We start from the raw sequence: 21,435 nt of genomic DNA, 5'->3' as shown, positions 1-21,435 counted from the left end.
ATTGATTTCTATGGGTTAAGATTGAATCTTTGATTAACACATTTAGCATTTCTACTTCAGATTTATAGAACGGATTTCGAGTTCTTATCCATTTTCTTCGGTTGCTGTTTCGTATTTTTATTAGTTCAAGGATATTAGATGGTAATATATTCCCACAATCACGTCTCATAGTATTTTTTGGAACTGACTCCTGTATGATTTCTTTTACAGCATTCGTAAAGTAAGAAATACCAGCATCAATTTCGTCATTTCTTACTGAATCTGTTGAAAATACTTGAATGTTAATGTTAGTCATTCTGGTTCGAATTTCTTTTTTGTATCGTGCCCAGTTTGCAATTTTAATGTCAAGAATCTCATTTTTCTTTTGTATAGGTGATATTAAAGATCTTATCATGACCGGTAAGTGGTCCGAACTTAGTTCATTTATTACCATAGATTGATCAAATAGATTTGGCACGTTACTCAAAAATAAATCTAGTGTAGATGGATTTGACCTGTTATTAGCAGGAATATAAGTTGGATGCGGAGGGTACAAGATGCTAAAAGGGTGCCTAGAATTTAGGTTTGAGAGAGTATACCAGTGTAATAATTGAATTACTGTGCTATAAAGAAAGTTAAGGATTCGTAAAGAAAATAGAAATCGAGATAAAAATTAAACATGACATTACGATGATAGGGAATGCGAAAAATTGGGTTTCGCAATTCTGTCTGCGTGGGAGTGTGTGCTTGGTTCGTTTCTTATCTGAGCTGCGGCTATAACGAATCTTAGTACTTTGGCTAAAAACACTCTAATTTTGAAAAAAAAAAAAAAAATATTCTAAAATTATGCATAGAACCATTTTCTTGATTTCTGACTTTCTCATAAAATACTTAACCGATTGCAATGAAAATTTAAAAAAAAGTTTTTAAAGTATTATTGTTTAAATTTAGAAAAATTTTGAAACAATTTTTTTTTAGATTTTTAAAAAAGTTTGAAAATTTATTTTTTTAAAATCATTTTTTTTGAAAACGGGTTGATAAATTTTTTTGAAATTTTGTTTTTATGTGTTAAATAATAATTTCTTTAGGCAAGAATATCAATTTTTTTTTAATTTTTAGGTACATATAGGTACCTTTTTAGTAAAAACTATTTAAAAAAAAAAAAAACAATTTTCAAAAAAAAGTCGTCTATCGATAGAGAAACACAATCGCAATAAGGCCCTAAGCGAAAGGATGGATTTGCTTGAAACTTGGTACAGATGATTTTTGCGTTATTTTCACGACCAATTTTTTTTTTATATTTTTAATTTCTCCTTTTTAAAATATATCTCCCATATAATGTTTTCGTTTGAAGTCAATCCGTCCATACGTTAAGGCTGTAAGTCCTTATACATACAGACAGACGGACGGACTAACCCACTTTTTTGGCATTGTCTACCATCGTAATATCATCGAAAAATGTTATCTCAATTTTTTTTTTTGTACGAATGCATAACTTGATATATGTACTGTACAGTACCTATGTATATCGCAATTAAAAATAAAACATTATAATGTTTTTAATATTCAAAACATGAATTTATTAGAAGTTAAAGGTTATCAGATCTTTTGTTAAACATAGACTTTCCGGCAGCTTTCTTTTAAATTACCCCTGCTGGTGGGAATTAATCTCAATTGAAATGTCTTGTCTCATAAAAACGAAAAAACCCATGATTATTTCGGCCATATCGCCTTTAAAATTGGATTCAAAAATTATAATAGCAATTAAGTCTATGTGTTTTGTTCCAAAAGTTTTGGGGAATTCCGTTCAGACTGCAGCTGTGTGTGTGTATACTGAGAGACAAACAAAATTGTGATATCAACCTTTTTCGAACTTTCAATCATTGTTATGTCATTTGTGGTATGATTGTTATCTCGAGTCACACACTGAAGGTTGGTTGACCACAAAAAAAACAAAATTTTTAGTTTACACAAAATCAGTACTTGCCCTAATACTTGTAGAAGAGAAGTAAAATATATGTTATAGTTATTCTATTAAGTTGCATCTTCAGTGAAATAAATATGCATACGAAACTTTTTTTTAACACTTTAAAGAACTGAATAAAAAATGTATACTACACGATTTGATCACAAGAACTTGCTCTTAGAGTTAAAGGCGCTTAAATTTTTAAGACTTTCTATGCAAATTTTGGTACGAGAAAAAAAAATTCAATTTACAAAGGAAAAAAAGAACATCTTAATTTAATTTCTTTTATTTAGACGCATTTTTAGAAAACACATTGCTAAAATAAAATTAGTATGCCATTTTATAGAAATTATTAATCAACACATTAAATAAAATTTCAAAAAAATTCATTTAGGTACAAACCTTAAATTATTAGCAAATTAAAAATTTCGGACGTCGCGTCATAATGAACTTCTTTTAACGTATTGTCACTTTAATTACAATAAAAAGTCAATGAAATAAATTAAAATTAATTTTATTCTTAGTTTTTACAATATAATTTTTATTTTATTTACTATAAAAATTTAAGAAAACTAATAAGTGCATTATTATTGAATCGAGCTTTAGGAATAAATAAACAAATTAAATTTCTATGAATTTAATTTAACCGGGATGAAAATTTAAGGTAAATTTATGATCCTGATAAAGTTTCCGTTATTATTTCCACCATCATCTGCGGCTTTTTACTTGTTTGTCTTGCCATATTTTTTTTTCAATTAATTAGTAGATACCATCCATTCGCCTTAATAAAAAAAATAAATACAAAAAATATTAAATTAGTATTGAGGAGCTAAAGAAAAACAATTTTTTTTTATTTTCTGAATAAATAATTGAAATCATGTGTATTAATAAATTAATATGCTTTTTTCAAAGCTCGATTTTTCTAATCCTTTTCATGAATAACATCGGTATGCAGAAATAGACTTGCATACTGAGGTAAATACTTATACAATATACATACTTTTAATATTGAATTGATACCTAGTTAAACTTTACTACCTGTCTTCCACATGTTCTTGCCTCTTGTTCTTGTAGGTAGGCGATTTGTTCGGTAAAAGCATGAATTAGGTGATCTGCTGCCACCTGCAAGTAAATCTAAACAAAATTTGACTTTAAGGTAGGTATAGGTATTTTAAGAAAAAAAAAAAAACAAACTTGCACTTCAAAGTCCAATTTTTTTTATATTACGTACATTTTGTATGTAAACTCAAATTAATAAAACGTATTTAATTGACTATTTGTGTTTACATATTATGTCAAGGAAAAAAAAAAACGATTTTTTAGGCAATGTCTTCTGAAGAATGCATAAAGTTGGCTGGTAGGCCTAAATGGCACCCCAAGGTAAAATGGCACCCCAAGGTAAATTGGGCCCCTTGCTAGAAATCGTAGAATCGAACATAATTAGAAAGTTTTATGAACGCGATTCTTATGTTAATCTGGCAAAACCGACATATACTAAGTTTAAGCAACTTCAAGCGATTATTTAAAATTCGACAGGTCAAACTGTCTCTAATCACCTCAAAAAGTACACTCGTTATAATTTTATGAATTTTTGTTTGCAAAAATAAAGTATAAAAAACATTGTATTTTGGAAAAAGAAGTTAATATACGTACCTATGTATGAAGTATTTCTTAATAATTTAATGTAATACGTTGGATTAGAACGATTTTAGATTTTTCGGTATAAAACTTAAATTCAAAAAACCCAAAATGGGCAAAATGGCCTACTAGTACCTAGTACTCGGGTAAAATGGCATACTTACTTTCACATGACATTTTATACTGACTTTCACATTTTCATTTTTTAATAGTGAAAATGGTTGCTTAACATAAACGATCTACAGAGAGGAAGTCCTGGACTGAGGAAAGTCCTTGATTCCGTCCAAAATCTGGAAAAAAGCATCCAAATTACTCGAAGTTCCAAAAACTACAGTAAGGAGATGAGAAACCAACAGGAACAGGGTTTTGAATGACTCACAGAGAAGCACCACCTGTTCCAAGAAAATGTAAAAGGAGCCCTTTGATTCTCGATTTTTCATTTAAAATCACGTATATTTGGACAGTGTGCCATTTTACATGGGTAAATTTGATCAATGAAATTTGTAGACGTCTTGAAAATTAAAAAAATTAAATACTTTTTGGAATTTTTTTAACTCGCAAAGCACAAAAATGTGAGAGTAATATATTAAACCTTCAAATGTATAAAGCATTTAAGTTTGAATGTTACTTTTTTTCGAGATATGGGACATTTTCCTTAGGGGGGCCATTTAAGGCCACCTTCCCCTACGTAATACATATATTATTCTGTGGCAACAATCAATAACCGCTTAAGTTGACTTAACCAAATGTAGTTGTTTTTTTGGTCAATCGTGATCTACATACCGTATTTTACTTAAGTAAAATAAAATCTGGATTTTAAACTGCCATTTTGAAACAAATGTATCGAAAGGAAAAAATCGTTTTTTTCATCTCATACAAAAGGACTGTAACAAATAAAAAATCTATTCACAAGGGTATTAAAATTAACATTAATTTTTTTTTAGGAAATAGAGTGTTTGTATTTATAACACCTGGTTGTTTTATGTTAATTTGATTTCTGAATACTGAAACAAAAGTTTGATCAAAATTGATCATAGTTTTTTTGAAGTGAAAACTTCTTTAGTATCGTAGTGATTTGAAACAAGATGAAACGAAAACGCGACACGAATTCAACTTGTTATAACTTTTTTGTTTTAATAGATAGATGAATGAAATTTGTACTGTAAATAGGTAATTAAATAAATTATAATTGTACAAAATTTCAATTTATTTCATATTCAAAATTCGGAGATAACGGTAAAAAGATGTTCTTTTTCAACACACGTTATATCTTTTGATCTAGTGCACATACAAATTTGATTAAACTTTAATACGCATGCTGATAATATAACCTTTTATTTGATATATCACACATAACGGTACGTGCTCTACAAGTTACACAATCTTAAACTGAAAAAATTGAAACATACCTCAAAACACCTGTGGAGATCTGTTGGCGATGACCAGCTACCAGTGTAGGAAAAAAAATAAAAAATTCTAACTTCTCTTGTAGACATCTTTGAAATAAGATTTATACATCATTATACAAGGTGAAACAATAAGCTTTCACATGGTAAAAAATTTTTTATAGGGTGTCAAACAAAAAATTGAATTAATAGCATGAGAACATAAAAATAAATGTTTTTTTTTTTTTGCTTTTTTTGATGAAATTTCATCGAGTTTAAAAATTCTAGCTCTTTTTGTTGATGTCTCATAGACTTGATCGATATATATATTTTGAGCTAAGACAATAAGCTTTCAGATGGTGAAGGTTGTTATAGGTTGTTAGGGAAGAAAATGGATTTAATAGCGTGAGAAGATAAAAATACGTGTTTTTTCGCTTTTCTTGATGGAAATTGATCGAGTTCAAAAAATTCTAGCTCTTTTTGTAGATGTCTCATAGAACTGATCGATATATAAATTTTGAGCTTAGACAATAAGCTTTCAGATGATATAAAATATTATATATGATAGAATAAAAATAGGTAGATTTTTTCTTTTTTTTTTTTTTTTTGCAAAAAAAATGATTTTTTAAGGTTTCACTTCTACCACGTGTGAATTGCACACATGATTTTTTTTTTTTTAACATAGGTAAAATTTGAGTATTGTAATTCCGGTCTCCCCTATATGAGATATAAAAAAACTTAGTAGGTACTCACATTCATCGTTGTCTTCTTCGCAGTTATTATTGTTTTTGCCTCTGGTAGTGTCAACCTTGGAATCTGAAAATAAAAATTAAATAATTTTTTTTATCGTTTTCTATCGTCAATGAATAAAGTTAATATAAAAAACGTTTATTCGTAGGAATAAAAAAGTTAAAAAAGTTATTTGATAGAAAAAACTGGATTTTGATTTAAAAATTTAGGAAGGTTTTGCTCGAGAGGATCATAGCTTCACACAAGTAGTGACCTTTGCCTCATAAATTGTCTTAAATAGATCATAACAGATTTTATCGCGAGTTGAAAATTATGTATTATGAAAACTACTCGCTATAAAAGAGCAGTAAAAGGAACAAAAACCCAAAATTTCCAACACTTTCGGTTTGCAAAGCCAAAAACGACCCAAGAATATCATTGTCATAGATAATAATAATCAGTATCAGTGTGGAATTTGATATTTAGTACACACCTTCTTCATTTTCTTCTGTATTTTCATCGTTACGGCGGCGTGTAGTAGGCCAATAAGGATTTTCATCGTTGCGCCGCGAAGTAGGCCAACCAGGATTTTCATCGTTGTGGCGTGTAGTAGGCACAGTTGGATTTTGACCGTTACGACGTGAAGTAGGTCTACGGAAACCTGAAAATAATAATCAAATTATTCCAAATTATTTCCTTTGTCATAGTTGAAGTAGGCCTAAAAACTATTGGCGACCAAATTGTTGCCATCTCAAACTCTGAAATAATTTTCATAATTACCATAACCGTTGTTTGAGTTATCCTCTTTTTCTGCATCATTTTCTTGCTCTGTTTTTCTTCCATAAAGTTCTTGTATTCTCGTTATATCATTTGAATGTAGTCGAAAATATGGATCATATCTTTTATAGGTTGGATACATTAAAGATTCCTGCACCGAAGAATGATCAAGTCCAAGAGAATGACCAAATTCATGAGCTGCCACTTGGAATAGATTTTTACCGTAAGGAGTATTGATTGTCCATTGCTCAGTATCATCGAAATGAGCATCACCATCTTCAGGTGAGTATGCATGAGCCAATACACCATTAGGACCATCAAATGAATTTCTATCACCATGATTTCCTTGCACAAACCTATTGAAAAACAATAACAATATAATTAAACAATCAACGATTGCGAAATAGGTAAAAAAGCTCATACTTAATTTCAATATCAACTGGTCCATTGGATTTTGGTGTGAATCTGAGATCAGTTTGTTGACTCCAAACATTAAAAGCTCTGGCAATTTCTGCATCAACATCAGGTCGATCCATTTTTCTGGTATATTGTGTGATTTTGTAGGTCAAATCTTTTTTGCTCCAAGGAGTTCCAAACCCATAAGATCGTATTGAACCGCTATTTCCGCGTTTGTCTTTATTACCACATCTTGTTAGTGACATAAATTCCAATGTATTACTATCCAACAGGCCGGTCAGATCTAATCCGAAGAATTCTTGAAAATCCTGAATAGCTTGGATCACTGTGTTTTCATCTATCATTTGCAAAGATTCAGCATTTTCTTGTAGATAACCAAATTTTGAAAGATACTTCTGGAGAAAGCAATAAAAGCAGAAAATTGGTGTATCTGATATATACCGAAATTTAATCATTTATAAGTTTGACAGCTCAGTACAATGCTTTCAGTTAAAAATGCATTAAGGTTTCCTGAAGCTCAATGTTTTTGAGGATTAATAAGTTATTAAAATAGTTTCATAAAAAAGAAACCCAAACTTGCCTTTAAAAATGAAAAACAAACTAATGAATGTTAATTTCGTAAGGACTTACCTGAGCTTCTGATTGTGTTTGAACTGGTGCAGAGTGTATTCCAACAACGGTCAATAATAGCAATGTAGCGAAACTTATCAAAACATTTGGGCAGAACATTTTAACTGCGTCTAGACTCTAAAATCCTTCTTTGTGTTATTAATTTTGTACAGATCCTTTTTTGTACTTCGATTTTAGATTGAATTTGGTGCTGGCTAGTACCTATTATATTCTGAAATTTCGCTGAGTTGAACTCGAGAATAAACGATTCTTAAAGAAGTTCTGAGACTTTTATACTCAAAATGCGAATTACTATCTTAGGTCCACCCCGAAGGTCAATAAACGATTAAACTATTTTAACTTGCGATATAGGTACTAAAGGCCAAGTTTAGGATTCGTAAAAAATATCGAACTCGAGATAACAATTTTACATGACATTACGATGATGGAGAATGCCAAAAAAGTGGGTCCGGCAATTCTGTCTGTCTGTCTGTATATACCTCGAGCTACAGCCTAAACCATTGATGTGATTTTCTTCAAACTTGGTAGTTTTTGAGGATTCCCTAGAGGAAAATTGATTTTTTTTTTTATGACTAAAACTAACGGAACTTGCCATATAACGGAAATAGAAAAGTTAATTTTGTTCAAAAACGGCTCCAACGATTTTGATTAAAATTTTTGTGTGTTGTATTTAACATAAGAGCCAACTTTTGAAATAAAAAAAATATTTTTTGTACCGTTATTAACGGTACCTGCCATATAACGTTTTTTTTTTTTGGTTTTTGAATATCTCGTACAAGATTAATCCGATTTCAACGAAAATTTTTATACAGAAGCAAAGGTAATATTAAAATTTTAGAAAATTTTTAAAAAAATATTTTTTGGATTTTTAAAAAATGTTTCAATGTTTTTTTTGAAAAATCAATTTTTTTGAAAAAAGGGTAGTAAAAAATTTTAAAATTTTCTTTTAATTATGTAAATTAATTATTGCTTCAAAATGGCATACCAACTTTTTTTTGAAAAATGTTAGAAATGTTTTAGATATAAAAAATTATTTAAAAAAAAAAAAAACGATTTTTTTTTCTAAAAATACCTTTTTATACAAGTAATAAAATGGCATACTTGGTTTTTTGTAAAGCATCATTTAAAACGGTGTTTAATTAATTATAAAAACAGATTTTATTTTTTTACACTACTCGTACTTATGAAATTTTTTGAAAATATCAAATAATAAAATTTTCCTAATTTTCTGGAATAAAAAGCTTTAACATAAGAGTTACTTTAGCATAAGAGCAAGTACGTGCGACCCCAGTCGTGCATTTAATTTTTGTAATTTTTGTACACGAGTTTAATTTTTATTAAAATACCAAAAAAAAAAAAAACACAGTATAATGTTTTCAATATTCAAAACATGAATTTATTAGAAGTTTAAAGGTTATCAGATCTTTTGTCAGTGGCGCAGCTAGCCCTTTGGGGGCCCCCTCCATCTCCTACACTTTGACACAGCCTTAAGCCTCAACAACATTGGCTCAAAAAGTCAAAATTTTCAAACGCATTTTTGTATAGTTTTCCGGGCTGTTTGCAGAAATTTGAAGCTACCCATATCCAAATGAAATGCTTAAACCTCGATTTTGTAACTCGATTAGTTTTCTACAAAATCGGGAATGTATGCGATTCATTTCGGTCTAGGTTACTTCAAAATCTGCATAAAAATTTAGAATTTTGCGTATTTTCGTATTTTAAAAGCAAAACCTTAAATATTTCAAAAATAAGTGAATTACAAAATTGTGGTTTGCACCGTAAAAGCCTTCTTACCTACAAAAAAAAAATTAAAAACACCAGAAGTGCGTTCTTTTATTCGCTGATGTTAACTATTGTGAACAATAGTTAACTTTCATCGTTCCATAATGAGAAAAAAGTAGTGAAATGTAAAACTGTGACGTCACAGCATCATTCCTAAATTCAATGTTTCTCAGTCAGCTGTTTGATGGAAACAATTATAGTTTAGTTTTTTTTTTACATATCAACACAATGAATTAGTCGTTCCTAAATAAAAGTTGAAATTTTCTAACAAAAAAAAAAAAACAACAACAATTTTTTGGCACAACAACCAAAGTTAGATAACTTTATTTTAATAAAAGAACGGGCCACATGTATTTAAAAAAAAATTTCCAATGTCCGAGCAAACCGGAAGTGTATTTTTTAAATTTAAAATTGAAATATGAAACTACCCATAGAATCTACAAAATTGATTTTTGGACAAGAAATTAGCATTTAACTAGCTACATTATCTGAGATTAGTTTTTCTTTGATTCCGCCAAAGTAAAGGACGTAATAATTTAGCGAGTTCTTTTAAGGAATTATTTTATGGATTTTCGATTTAAGCACATTTTTAAAGCAACTAGTTCTTCGTAGAAACCAACCGGAGATTCTTTATTCTAGTTTTCTACCAGTTTTGTTGATCGTTGTCTTACTACATCATTTGAAAATTGATATAGTTTATCTGGTTCAGACCATGAAGCACGAAGACTCTAAAAGCCATGTTGAGTTTAACCCATCGAAATATCCCAGGTGGCAATTGTAAACGTTGACTTTGAGGTACGATTCCGAATTTGAAATTCTTACTTATTAATTACTTCTGCCAACTCATCAAAAAAGCGCTTCGTTATGTTTTTAATTTTGAAAACATGTCTCACTTCCCAAAAAAAAAATATTTTCTTTCTCAAAGTCATGCTGAAAGACTTTGGAAACAGGATTTATAATTTCAAACACAATAATCGTTACTTACATTTAAATTCCTAAAGACACATGCACAAAAAATGGTAATCAGAAAATGTTTAATACTCAATTTTTTGGGGGGCCCTTATATCTTGGGGGCCCTGTTACATGGATACAGCTGATACAGTGGTAGCTACGCCACTGTCTTTTGTTCAACATAGACTTTCCGGTAGCTTTCTTTTAAATTACTACTGGTGGGAATTAATCTCAATTATTGAAAAGTCATGATTTTTTCGGCCATATCGCCTTTAAAATTGGATTCAAAAATTATAATCGCAATTAAGTGTATGTGTTTGTTCCAAAAGTTTGGGGGAATTCCGTTTAGACTGCAACTGTGTGTGTGTATACTGAGAGACAAACAGGATTTTGATATCAACCTTTTTCGAACTTTCAAGTTTCAATCATCGTTATGTCATTTGTGGTATGATTGTTAACTCGACTCACACACGCAAGGTTGGTTGATCACAAAAAACAAAATTTTTAGTTTTCGCAAATTCAGTACCTACCTACTTGCCAGAATATGTATGTATATGTACTCATATAAGGGAAGTAAAAAATATGTTATAGTTCTTCAATTAAGATGCACATTGACAGAATTGCACTATCAATTAATTTGAATTGTTTATTTCTTTAGTGGATCTAAATGTCTCCCTTACGTAAACCAATTCTGGCAGTACCAAAACAGGGCCTTTGGCTTTATGGCGTCTAGTATTATATTTTGAGTTTTGATTTTCCTTTTTTTTTTAATTTTTTTCAGCTGGAGTTCGATTCAATTACTATCGGCTGCAAAGCCACCAATACTCAAAACTGAAGACATTGAAAAGAAATTCTAAGACTTTGATACTCAAAATGAAAATTACTATCTTAGGGCAAACCTTGAAGGTCAAAAAATTGATTATGTTGCCTGGTTGTTTATTTTGAATTTACATGAATTAAGTTTTAATTAAAATACAAAAACAAAAATAGACAATCATTTTTGTTTATGATTATGATCTAAAGAGATATGGCATAAAATGGATTACTAATATTGGGGTTGTAATTTTTGGTAGCTTGAAGATTTATGTTCTTAGTTCTCAGCTTTTACTTAGTACTTATTAAGCATTTATTAACAGCATCGCCTTTTTACAACATTTGTTCTGGTTTTATTTTTGTCAATATTAATTTTTGAACATTGTTCTCATGACCAACGAAATGGAAATATGCATGAATGCATATAAATGTTATCACAGGAATAAGGTTTTTAGTAGTAAATTTAACTGTAATTTTATCAGTGAGTCAATCGGTCAGTTAAGGTTTTTGTGATATTTGAAAACTTTATCTCAGAAACAACTCATTCCAAGTAGCTTGTTTTTAATTAGCTTAGGTATAACAAGTTTGAAATCTCTGTCATCTTTGAAAAATAATTACGAATTGCGGTCGAAAATGACACTAAAGTTCCCCTTGACTGGCGAGAGGAAATATCTATTTTTTTTTATTTTTTATTTTAATGAAATGTGATAGTTCTTTATCTATAAAGGTCGAAGTACAAATTTTACTACCTAGGCTTCAAATCTGTTCATATAGAATGCGATGAAATATCTGTAAAACTCAGATATATCTGTGCATATTCCATGGCTAAATGTCCCAGTCAAGTTGCGGCTGTGTTGCTGTGGTGCATGGGTCAAATGAAATTACAGCAATAGTGTCTGCAAGAATTTCACATCTTATTTAAATCCAAATCAAAGACGAATCCAATCTATCTTTATCTGCAAAAAATGTCATTTGAAAAAAAAAAAACCCAAGATTATGCCAGCTGAATCTCATGAAACTAAAACCAAGACAATGTGATAAGAACATCTTAAAAAGTGTTATAAATTTAAAATATATTTTAAGCAATAAAGGTCATTAAGCTCTAGCTTTATAATTCTTTTATGATAATGTAAGATCAGATCGTCCTAAACAAAACAAAAACGAATATTTTTTTTTTGTTTGTTATAATATAAACAAAAATTCCTAATTTAATGTGCAAAATCTTTTTTTGACCTTCGGGGAAGAAATGAGATAACAATTCTCAATTTGAGTATAAAAATTTAGAATTTCTCTTTGATATGCTTAGTTTTTACATAGCAAGCAAAGCGATCGAATCGATCTCGGTGGATAGGAAATTTAAACAAAGTAAACGCAGAACCCAGAAAGTCAGTTAGAAACTGATTTATCAGCCATCAGAGTTGGATTATACTGGCAGAGGAGGAAGACGGTCATTTTATTTTCATTTTACTAACTCAGCAAAGGACTCAAGCTACAGTCAAAATGTCCTGCCAAAATGTGTTTTTAACTTTGGCTATATTGCTACTATCAACAGTTGTTGTAATAAACACTGCACCAGTTGAAACAAATATAGATGCTCAGGTAAGTTTTTATTATAAAAGTACTTCCTTACAATCAAGTAGACTGCAAGTACAGAATAAAGTCTTCTAAAAAGTCCTTTAAAAGCTTTCGCAAGCCTGTAAGCTTATTCATCATAAAGTTTTGTTTAATCAAATAGATCTAAAAACCTTGATAGTTTTATGAAAACCGCCTATTTGACAAATATTCCTTTCTCATTGGTTTCTCCAGATGTATCTTTCACAATTTGGATATCTTCCAGAAGCAAGCTCTGGTAACTTGGCAATGCTAGATGAAGACACAGTGACCCAAGCTATTCAGGATTTTCAAGAATTCGCCGGATTGTATGTGACCGGACAATTGGATAGTGACACATTGCAATTAATGTCACTACCAAGATGTGGTGTTAAAGATAAACGCACTTATAGCCGCTCAAAACGATCTTATGGATGGCGAAGAGCTTGGGGAAAAAAGCATTTAACATACAGAATCTCACAATATACCAGAAGAATGGATCGACCTGATGTTGATGCAGAAATCGCTAGAGCCTTTAATGTTTGGACCAAATACACTGATCTCACATTCTCACCTAAGAGTAATGGACCAGTTGATATTGATATAAGGTAAGAATAATACAAGGTTTAGAATTCCAGAATGTTCCAATTGCTTTTGTTTTGTTAGGTTTGTGACAGGAAATCATGGTGAGTGTGGTTCGTTTGATGGTCGTGGTGGTACATTGGCTCATGCATATCACCCTGAAAATGGAGATGCTCATTTTGATGATGCAGAGCGTTGGACAATCAATACTTCTGATGGGACAAATCTATTCCAAGTGGCAGCTCATGAATTCGGTCATTCTCTTGGACTTGATCATTCTAGGCAACCAGCAGCTTTAATGGCCGCATTCTATTCTGGATTTACGCCAAATTTTCGACTACATTCTGATGATATAAGGAGTATACAAGAACTTTATGGAAGAAAAACAAAGCAAGCAGATGATGGAGAAAATGAAGACAATTCAAATAAAGGTAATTGTATGAATTTATTTGTTTTTATTATTTGATATTATTATAGGTGATATTGCTCGATTTATAGTTTAGTTCATGGGCAAATGCAAATTACCTATAAAATTAAGATGAAATTTTCGAAACGATCCTTAATCCAGTTAAATAAGGGTTTAATCTCGGAATGAATGTTAGTAGAAATTTTTTTTGCTCAATATCTTCCTTTTTTCAAGACGTCTTAAAATCTGCACCTTATTTTCAAACCAAGAAAATTAGGACTTGCGGACATGAGATTTTTTTAGATTTTTGAGGGTAGTTAAAGAATATCCAAACAAAGATTAAAATGAAAAAATTAGCCTATTTGCACTTATTCCTAAGATGAACAAGAATCTTCTTTAGTGCATATCCTAAAATTTGCCCCTCCATAAAAAAAAATACCATTATATCGTAGGTATATATATTTTTTGTAAGGGATTGTTTTGATTTTTAATAATGATGGATTCTAAAATCTTCATGCAAAATTTGGTTCATCTACAATAACTTTTAAGGGTTTTTCGGCAGTAAGTTTGCAACTGTTATAATAATATGAGTTGACAGATGAAAAACAGGTATAACTTTTTCCAGAGACGTCAGATTGTCTTAATTTTAGATTTTTTGGAATCAGCATTAAAAAATACCTTGAAATCATGTATCATATGTGTATATAATACCATAGCCTATTTTTGCTAATATTGAAAATCTCCATTTCGCGATTTGACCTTGAAATCGCGACAAGCGGACATGAGATTTTTCTAGACTTTTGAGATATGTTATAGAATGGCAAAAGGAAGATATTGAGCAAAAAAAATTTCTACTAACATTCATTCCGAGATTTACCCCTTTTTTCTCCTTATTTTACTGTATTATAAAATTGTATGTATTATTACTATAGAATGCGTCGAAACAGACTTTAAAAATTCATAAATATTTTTTCCGAACATTTGTGCAATCATATTTTAATAAGCATATTTTCTTACTCGTTCTATACCCGGTAGCTTTTATATGAATTTTAATTTTTGTAAGAAAAAAAGTTTGAAGCTATAATAAATTCTATTTATACTTTCAGGTCGTGATCGTGAAGAAGAAGAGGGACAAGATGGAGAAGGAGAAGGGCAAGGCAGAGAAGGAGACGGGCAAGACAGAGAAGGAGAAGGAGATGGTAAGTACTAAATCTTTACCTTCTTATATAACTACCTTGAATTTTAACAGCGAAATTTATTAACGAATTATAAACTGTGCATCAAGTTATGAACTACTATTTTCCTTAAAATGCATTTAAATACTGATTAATAGAATATAAAATATGTATAACATTGCATAGAGATTATATAAAAATGAAAGTTGGGTATCAATATCAATTATACCTACTACCAAAGAATCAGATTTTTTGAATTCCCGTATTAAATGTTTTTTAAAACTTTATTTTTAAAAATCCGTTTTTAAAATCCCGTTTTTTAACCATCCCGTTTATTTTTATAACCCCGCTTTTGGAATCAACACAAGGTGTTTTATTTTAAAAATCGCAGCGATTTTGCAATTTTTTTTTATTTGCTACAAATTTTATTTTCAATGCATTTTTTTTTTTTCATTTTTACTTGCTCTATAGGTACGGTGACCATCCGTCCCGGTTTACCCGGGATTGTCCCGTATTTCTACGGCTTGTCCCGGGTTTTTATTTAAGAAACCCGGGACGTATAATTGTCCCGTATTTTGTAATTTGTCCCGTGATTGTCCCGTATTTGCACATTCTCTGATTTTTGTATTCAATATTTTAAACACTTTGTCCGGAAAACAAGAAAACAGTGGTTGAAAATTAAATTTTTCTAATTTTTCGGCTAAAGCATTAAGCCTTGTACGTTGCTCCAAAGTCAAAAATCTGTTGCTGCAAGAGAAATTGCCTGGATAAATAAACATTAGTGAAAAACTATTGAAAGCTCTCCATATATTCTAGCAGAAGTAAGAATTTTGTTACCTTAGCTGCGTATTGTGCAAAGAAAAGCAAAATTTGCGTTTACGATTTCATTGTGCTGGTTTTGTATAAAAATTTTCGTTTCGCCTCTAGACTAGGCTTTAGATCTTTTTTAAATGTTCGTTGCTACACCAGGTAAAATGTTTTCGAATAAAGAACAACATAAATGGAAGAGTAAAGAACCCAGATAAGTTTCAAAACTTTTAAGGACATGTTGTGTTAAAGATCATACAATTTCAAAATCATTTAAAATAAAATTAAAATGTTAAAAAACAGCTCTCCCGATTTTGATTAAAAAAATATTTTTTTAGAAGTTATTAACAGACATTATTATAAAACCATTTTCTGGATTTCTGATTTCGTAAACGACTTAAATGATTTCAACAAAAACGCTTCCATAAAATCGTATAGGACATCTTGATATCAAAATAAGGAAAAATCATGAAAACTCATAAAAATTTAAATTTTTTTTTGAACATTTTATATCTGTCCCGGGTTTCGCTTCAAGAAATATGGTCACCGTATCTATAGGGCAAGTATTGGTTTCGTGTAGAAAAAAAAATTTGAGGTTTTAATCAAAACCAACATTACGATAATGGAGAAGATCAAAAAAGTGGTTTTCGTCATGCCGTCCGTTGGTCCGTGCGTCTGTGCGTCTGCCTAAACGGATGGATGGATTCGCTTGAAACTTGGTACAGATGATTTTTACGTAGTTCCCTAGGTCCTTTTTTTTTTATTTTTTTAATATCTCCTTTCTAACGCATGTCTCCCATATAACGTTTTCGAGGTAATGCAATTTTCTCGAAAACGGCTCTAACGATTTTGATTAAATTTGGTGTACGTAATAGTCTTATTGATTCTAACAAAACTGCGTTTTTAGTTTTTATCAAAAAATGCGGAGAACAGAAATATGGCGTTGCCGTTTTTTGAAAATCGACATATTTTTTATGTTCATATCTTTCATGAAAGCATAATTCAATTTTACACAAAATTTACAGTATGTACGTGCGACCCTAGTCGTGCATTTTATCTCACATTGAGGAACTGCTAGGTAATTTAAGTGTACCAAAATGAGTAGTAGTTATGAAACGAGGTTTTAAAAAGCGGGCTTTCCAGACACGGGATATTGCTAAAACATGATTATTATAAGCAGGAATTTTAAAAAACCAGTACTTTAGAAACGGTATTTAAAAAAAAAATTTCGGGATATCAGAAAACGGTATATTGAAAATCGGGATTCCGATATGCTAACAACGAACTGGAAATTCAATGATTCATTTAAAATTTCTATTTTCTTAGCTGAATATTTCTGAAATAATATTACAGATTTTTTGATCGTTTTTTGTTTTAAGAAATTGAACTTTTGAGATCAAATAAGAAACTTCTTTACTTTTTTGCAGTTGTTAAAGACGTAGTTCTATCTATTAACTATTACATGAGCAAAATAATTTTTTTTTAAAGTTTATTCGAGCATTTTATTAATAAACATTACTTAAATTTTAGAGAATATAATAAAAAAAAAATGTTAAAATTAAAAAAAACATTAATTTTTTAATTTTTCTTTGTAAATTTTATCATATTTCACTAAGATACTGCTGACATATCACATTTTTTTGTTCTGTTAATTTTTTGGGTTAGTATATAAGCGGTAGTGAATATTTAGTAGGAGATAATCGAAATTTGTAGTTTCTACAATTGTTTCTAAAAGTCACAAAATAACTTTATTTTTACTTTCAGATCGTTCAAATTGTCCAAGCACAAGTGAGTATTATTAAACCTCAATTACTATTTATTCAATATGATTAAAAACGAAGTTAAAAAAAATATAAAAATATTTTTTTTTTTTTTGTTTTTTTATTTGACATCTAGGAGGCAATGGGAGTAATATTCCTCCATTTTACCAGTTTATAAGACAAGCTGTGGGCGCATTGAGTGATGTAGCAAGAAGAAACGGATTCCTGTGGACAAGAACCAACGCAACTCCAAGACGAAATAATAACTATAATTATAATGGGTAGAACAAATGATTACAATTTACACTAAATCGAAAACAAAATTGACTTTTAGTTAACAGATTTTTTAATTAATTCAATTTCTTTTGTTTAATTTAAAGGTATGGGAAGTCATATTACACCTATTAAATTAAATCAAAGGCCATCAGAGATGTTTCGACTTTAAACAGACAAATTGAAAGAAGCGGCAAGTCACAACGTTTGCTCCCTCGGATCAGGATCATCTTAAGAAACTATAAACTTAAATTCACTCCAATATTATTATTAATAGGTTAATAATTCATTCCTAAACGATTGAAGAAAGAAAGATATTATAGCAATTTTAAAATAAATTAATTTTGTTTACATTTCTTTAAAAATTATCATTTTTTGAATTTGTACGTGTACTTGTACATACAAATATTTTAATATTAATATTTTAAGCAACATTAGTCCAAGAAAGTGCGACCCAGTCGTACATTTTATATATTAACAGCAGGTCAGGGCCCTATTTCACCAACTACAAGTTACAAGTACAAATTTGTAACTTGTAGATCACAAGTACAAATTTGTACAATGGAATTCTGTTTCACACAGTACAAATAAGTAATTCACAAATTTGTGATTATCGAAAAAAAAATTACAACTAAATTTTGAAAACCACAAGTTTTTAGAACTACCGTTTTACCAAATATATTTTTTTCTTGTAAACATCAAGTTTATCTCACAAACTTGTAAAGCTTGTTATAGTCTTAGCGGTGACTGTTGAGTTACTTAACTCATAACGACAGAGGTTAAAATTGGTTTCAAATGAAAACTAAGTTGATATTGAATATGAAAAAATAGGATTGGCATTTTTAAAACTTGAGCTCTTTTTTGGCAACCATATTTTAAACGGGAAATTGTCAAATAACTTATACTGTCTTTCTTAATAGTTTGATCAAATAAGAAAATTTTTTAAATGCCAAACAAAATTGTAAATATACAGTAGCGAGCAAAAAAATTGCAAACAAAAGAGGTTTAAAGGATTTTGAACAAGAACTATGTTACCAAATTTTTCATTAAACAGAGTCAATTTGTGGAATATTTTAATCCAAAAGCATTATTTGGTCAGAAGTCTACCTAAATATGCGTTTTTAGATGAGCAAAAAAATGCAAATGTTTTTATTGTTTGCATTTATTTTGCTCGCTACTGTATATTATTATTTTTGTATTGCTGGATTATTTTTATATTTATTATTTTATAATGACATCCATGGATTTTGTAATTAAAATTGTAAAGAGTGAGGAAAATTAATAAAATAATTTAAAGAATGAAGAACCACAATAATGAGAAATAAAAAAAAGCCTCTTTGATCAAAAGAGAACGAATTTTTACATACTTAAGAGGCAGGTTATATAGCGATCAGGAAAATTTTGTAAACAGATATTTTGTAATGTTTTTCATTCGATTTGAAACACAAATGCTATACCAATTCTTAAAACATTTGTTTTCCATTACAAATTAAAAAAAAAATATTTATTACAAATAAAAAAAAATACATTAAAAAAATATTAATTGCAACTAAAAAAAAACTTGCATTTAAAAAAAAAATATTGCAACTCAAAAATAGTTGGTTTAGAAAAATATTTATTGCAAAAAAAAAAAATATTTTGCATTAAAAAAATGTATTTGCAACTGAAAATTTTATTGCAAATTAATTAAATATTAATTATTAATTAATAATACTAAAAACAAATTTTATCGAAAATAAAAAATTTTCTCAATAAAAAAAAATCAAGGCAAAATGTGAAATGTCGGTGCATTAAATATTTTTTCTTAGTATTCATCGAATTTCTTACAATTTTGGGTATCTGACATAACAACATTAGTTATTTCAACTACCTATACTATTGAACCTTATCTAAGGCAAGAAAATCAAAACTGTAAGGGATTCGACGAATATTAAAAAAAAAAAAATATTTAATACACACATTTTGCATCGATTTTTTTTAATGTAGAAATTTTTTTATTTTTTTTTTAATGCAAAATACATTTATTTGCAATAAAAATATTATTTTCAATGCAAATATTTTTCAGTTGCAATAAAATTTTTTGCAAATTTTTTTATTTGCAATAAATATTTTTTTTTAATGCAAATATTTTTCAGTTGCAATAAAAATTTTTTTAAGCAAATTTTTTTTCATTATGAAATTTTTTTAATTGCAATAAATGATTTTTTTTTTTAATTTCAAATGCATTTTTACAACCCTGAATAATAATAACATAGCTTTTCTAAAAATAATAATAATGGCCTTTGGCGTAGGGCAATTTTAAACACTTTAATCGGTCTAAATACGGTTTTTACAAACATGTATCAAAAATACATACCTCTTGACTCTTGTAGAAAATTTTCACAAACAAATAGAAACTTGTTTTGTTTTTTTCGTTTTAGTTAAGTTAAGAGAAAAAATATGAACTTTGTTTCTTGTGTCCGTCTCTCCAAATAAAAACTTTAACAAAATCTAAGTTTAATGATTTTTAAAATTCTTATTCGCAGTGTACGGTAGAAACATGATAACTCAATTGTTTTTAAGAGTGCCTTGAATTTAATAAAAATACATTTTTGGAGGTACGCATAATGTTTCTCCTGAACATCACAAATCTTGAAAATACTTTTGAAGTGAAAACTTCTTTAGTATCGTAGTGATTTGAAACAAGATGAAACGAAAACGCGACACGAACATTCAACTTGTTATAACTTTTTTGTTTTAATAGATATAGACGAATGAAATTTGTATTGTAGAAAGGTAATTAAATAAATTATAATTTCATATTCAAAATTCTGATATATTGGTAAAAAGATGTTCTTTTCCTACACACGTTATATCTTTTGATCTAGTGCACATATAAATTTGATTTAACTTGAATACACATGATGATAATATAACCTTTTATTTGATATATCACACATAACGGTACGTGCTCTTCAAGTTACACAATCTTTAATTAAAAAAAATTGAAAAATACCTCAAAACACCTGTGGAGATCTGTTGCCGATGACCAGCCACCATGGTTGAAATTAAAAAATTCTAACTTCTCTTGTAGGCATCTTTGAAATGATATTAAAACGTCATATGAAAGGTGAAACAAAAAGCTTTCACATGGTGTAAGGTGTTAGGTTGTCAAACTAAAAAATTGATTTAATAGCATGAGAACATAAAAATAAATTTTTTTTTTTGCTTTTTTTGATGAAATTTCAACGAGTTTAAAAAATTCTAGCTCTTTTTGTAGATGTTTCATAGACTTGATCGATATGTATATTTTGAGCTAAGACAATAAACTTTTAGATGGTGTAATAGGTTGTTAGGGAAGAAAATGGATTAAATAGCGTGAGAAGATAAAAATACGTGTTTTTTTGCTTTTTTGATGGAAATTGGTCGAGTTCAAAAAGTTATAAAAGATCTGAAAATTTAAATCCATTTTTTAGTTTGGAAAAAAAGTTTATTTTATTTAGAGCTATGTACAATAAATTAAAGCTTTTGAATCATTACAATAGATATTTCTACATTTTATCACTGAAATTATAAAGATGAATTATAATTAAATAAAATAACATAAATCAAATAAAATATAAATATAAAATGAGAAAAACAAAATTATTTAGATATACCTACATAAGTAGGTATCTACAATTGTACATAATATTTTAAATTAATGACAATAGTGTTAATTTGTTCTATAAAGAAAATGACGTTAAAAAAACTTAAAAGCGAGTTATTTTCTATCAATTAAGAATAATTTTAATTT

The 21,435-nt window shown here is 29.0% G+C and overlaps 2 protein-coding genes across 2 annotated transcripts; one reads left to right on the top strand and one right to left on the bottom strand.

Moving 5' to 3' along the window:
- Positions 1-2,969: 2,969 nt before the first annotated feature.
- Positions 2,970-7,748, bottom strand: LOC129912625 (matrilysin-like). The gene is made up of 6 exons (XM_055990934.1): positions 7,522-7,748; positions 6,898-7,286; positions 6,478-6,830; positions 6,191-6,358; positions 5,722-5,784; positions 2,970-3,079 (listed from the first exon to the last, which is right to left on the bottom strand). The coding sequence occupies exons 1-6, from the start codon at positions 7,618-7,620 to the stop codon at positions 2,970-2,972; spliced, it is 1,182 nt and encodes a 393-aa protein (XP_055846909.1). The 5' UTR covers positions 7,621-7,748.
- A 4,774-nt stretch (positions 7,749-12,522) lies between these two features.
- On the top strand, positions 12,523-17,429 carry LOC129912614 (hatching enzyme-like). The gene is made up of 5 exons (XM_055990924.1): positions 12,523-12,666; positions 12,874-13,265; positions 13,324-13,670; positions 14,752-14,844; positions 17,392-17,429. Exons 1-5 carry the CDS (start codon positions 12,568-12,570, stop codon positions 17,427-17,429), a joined length of 969 nt encoding a protein of 322 aa, XP_055846899.1. The 5' UTR covers positions 12,523-12,567.
- Positions 17,430-21,435: the final 4,006 nt, after the last annotated feature.

The sequence above is a fragment of the Episyrphus balteatus genome, chromosome 1 (assembly GCF_945859705.1).
Source record: "Episyrphus balteatus chromosome 1, idEpiBalt1.1, whole genome shotgun sequence".
Taxonomy (NCBI): domain Eukaryota; kingdom Metazoa; phylum Arthropoda; class Insecta; order Diptera; family Syrphidae; genus Episyrphus; species Episyrphus balteatus.
Note: the sequence above shows the minus strand (reverse complement) of the source record. Positions and strands in the feature narration are given on the sequence as shown.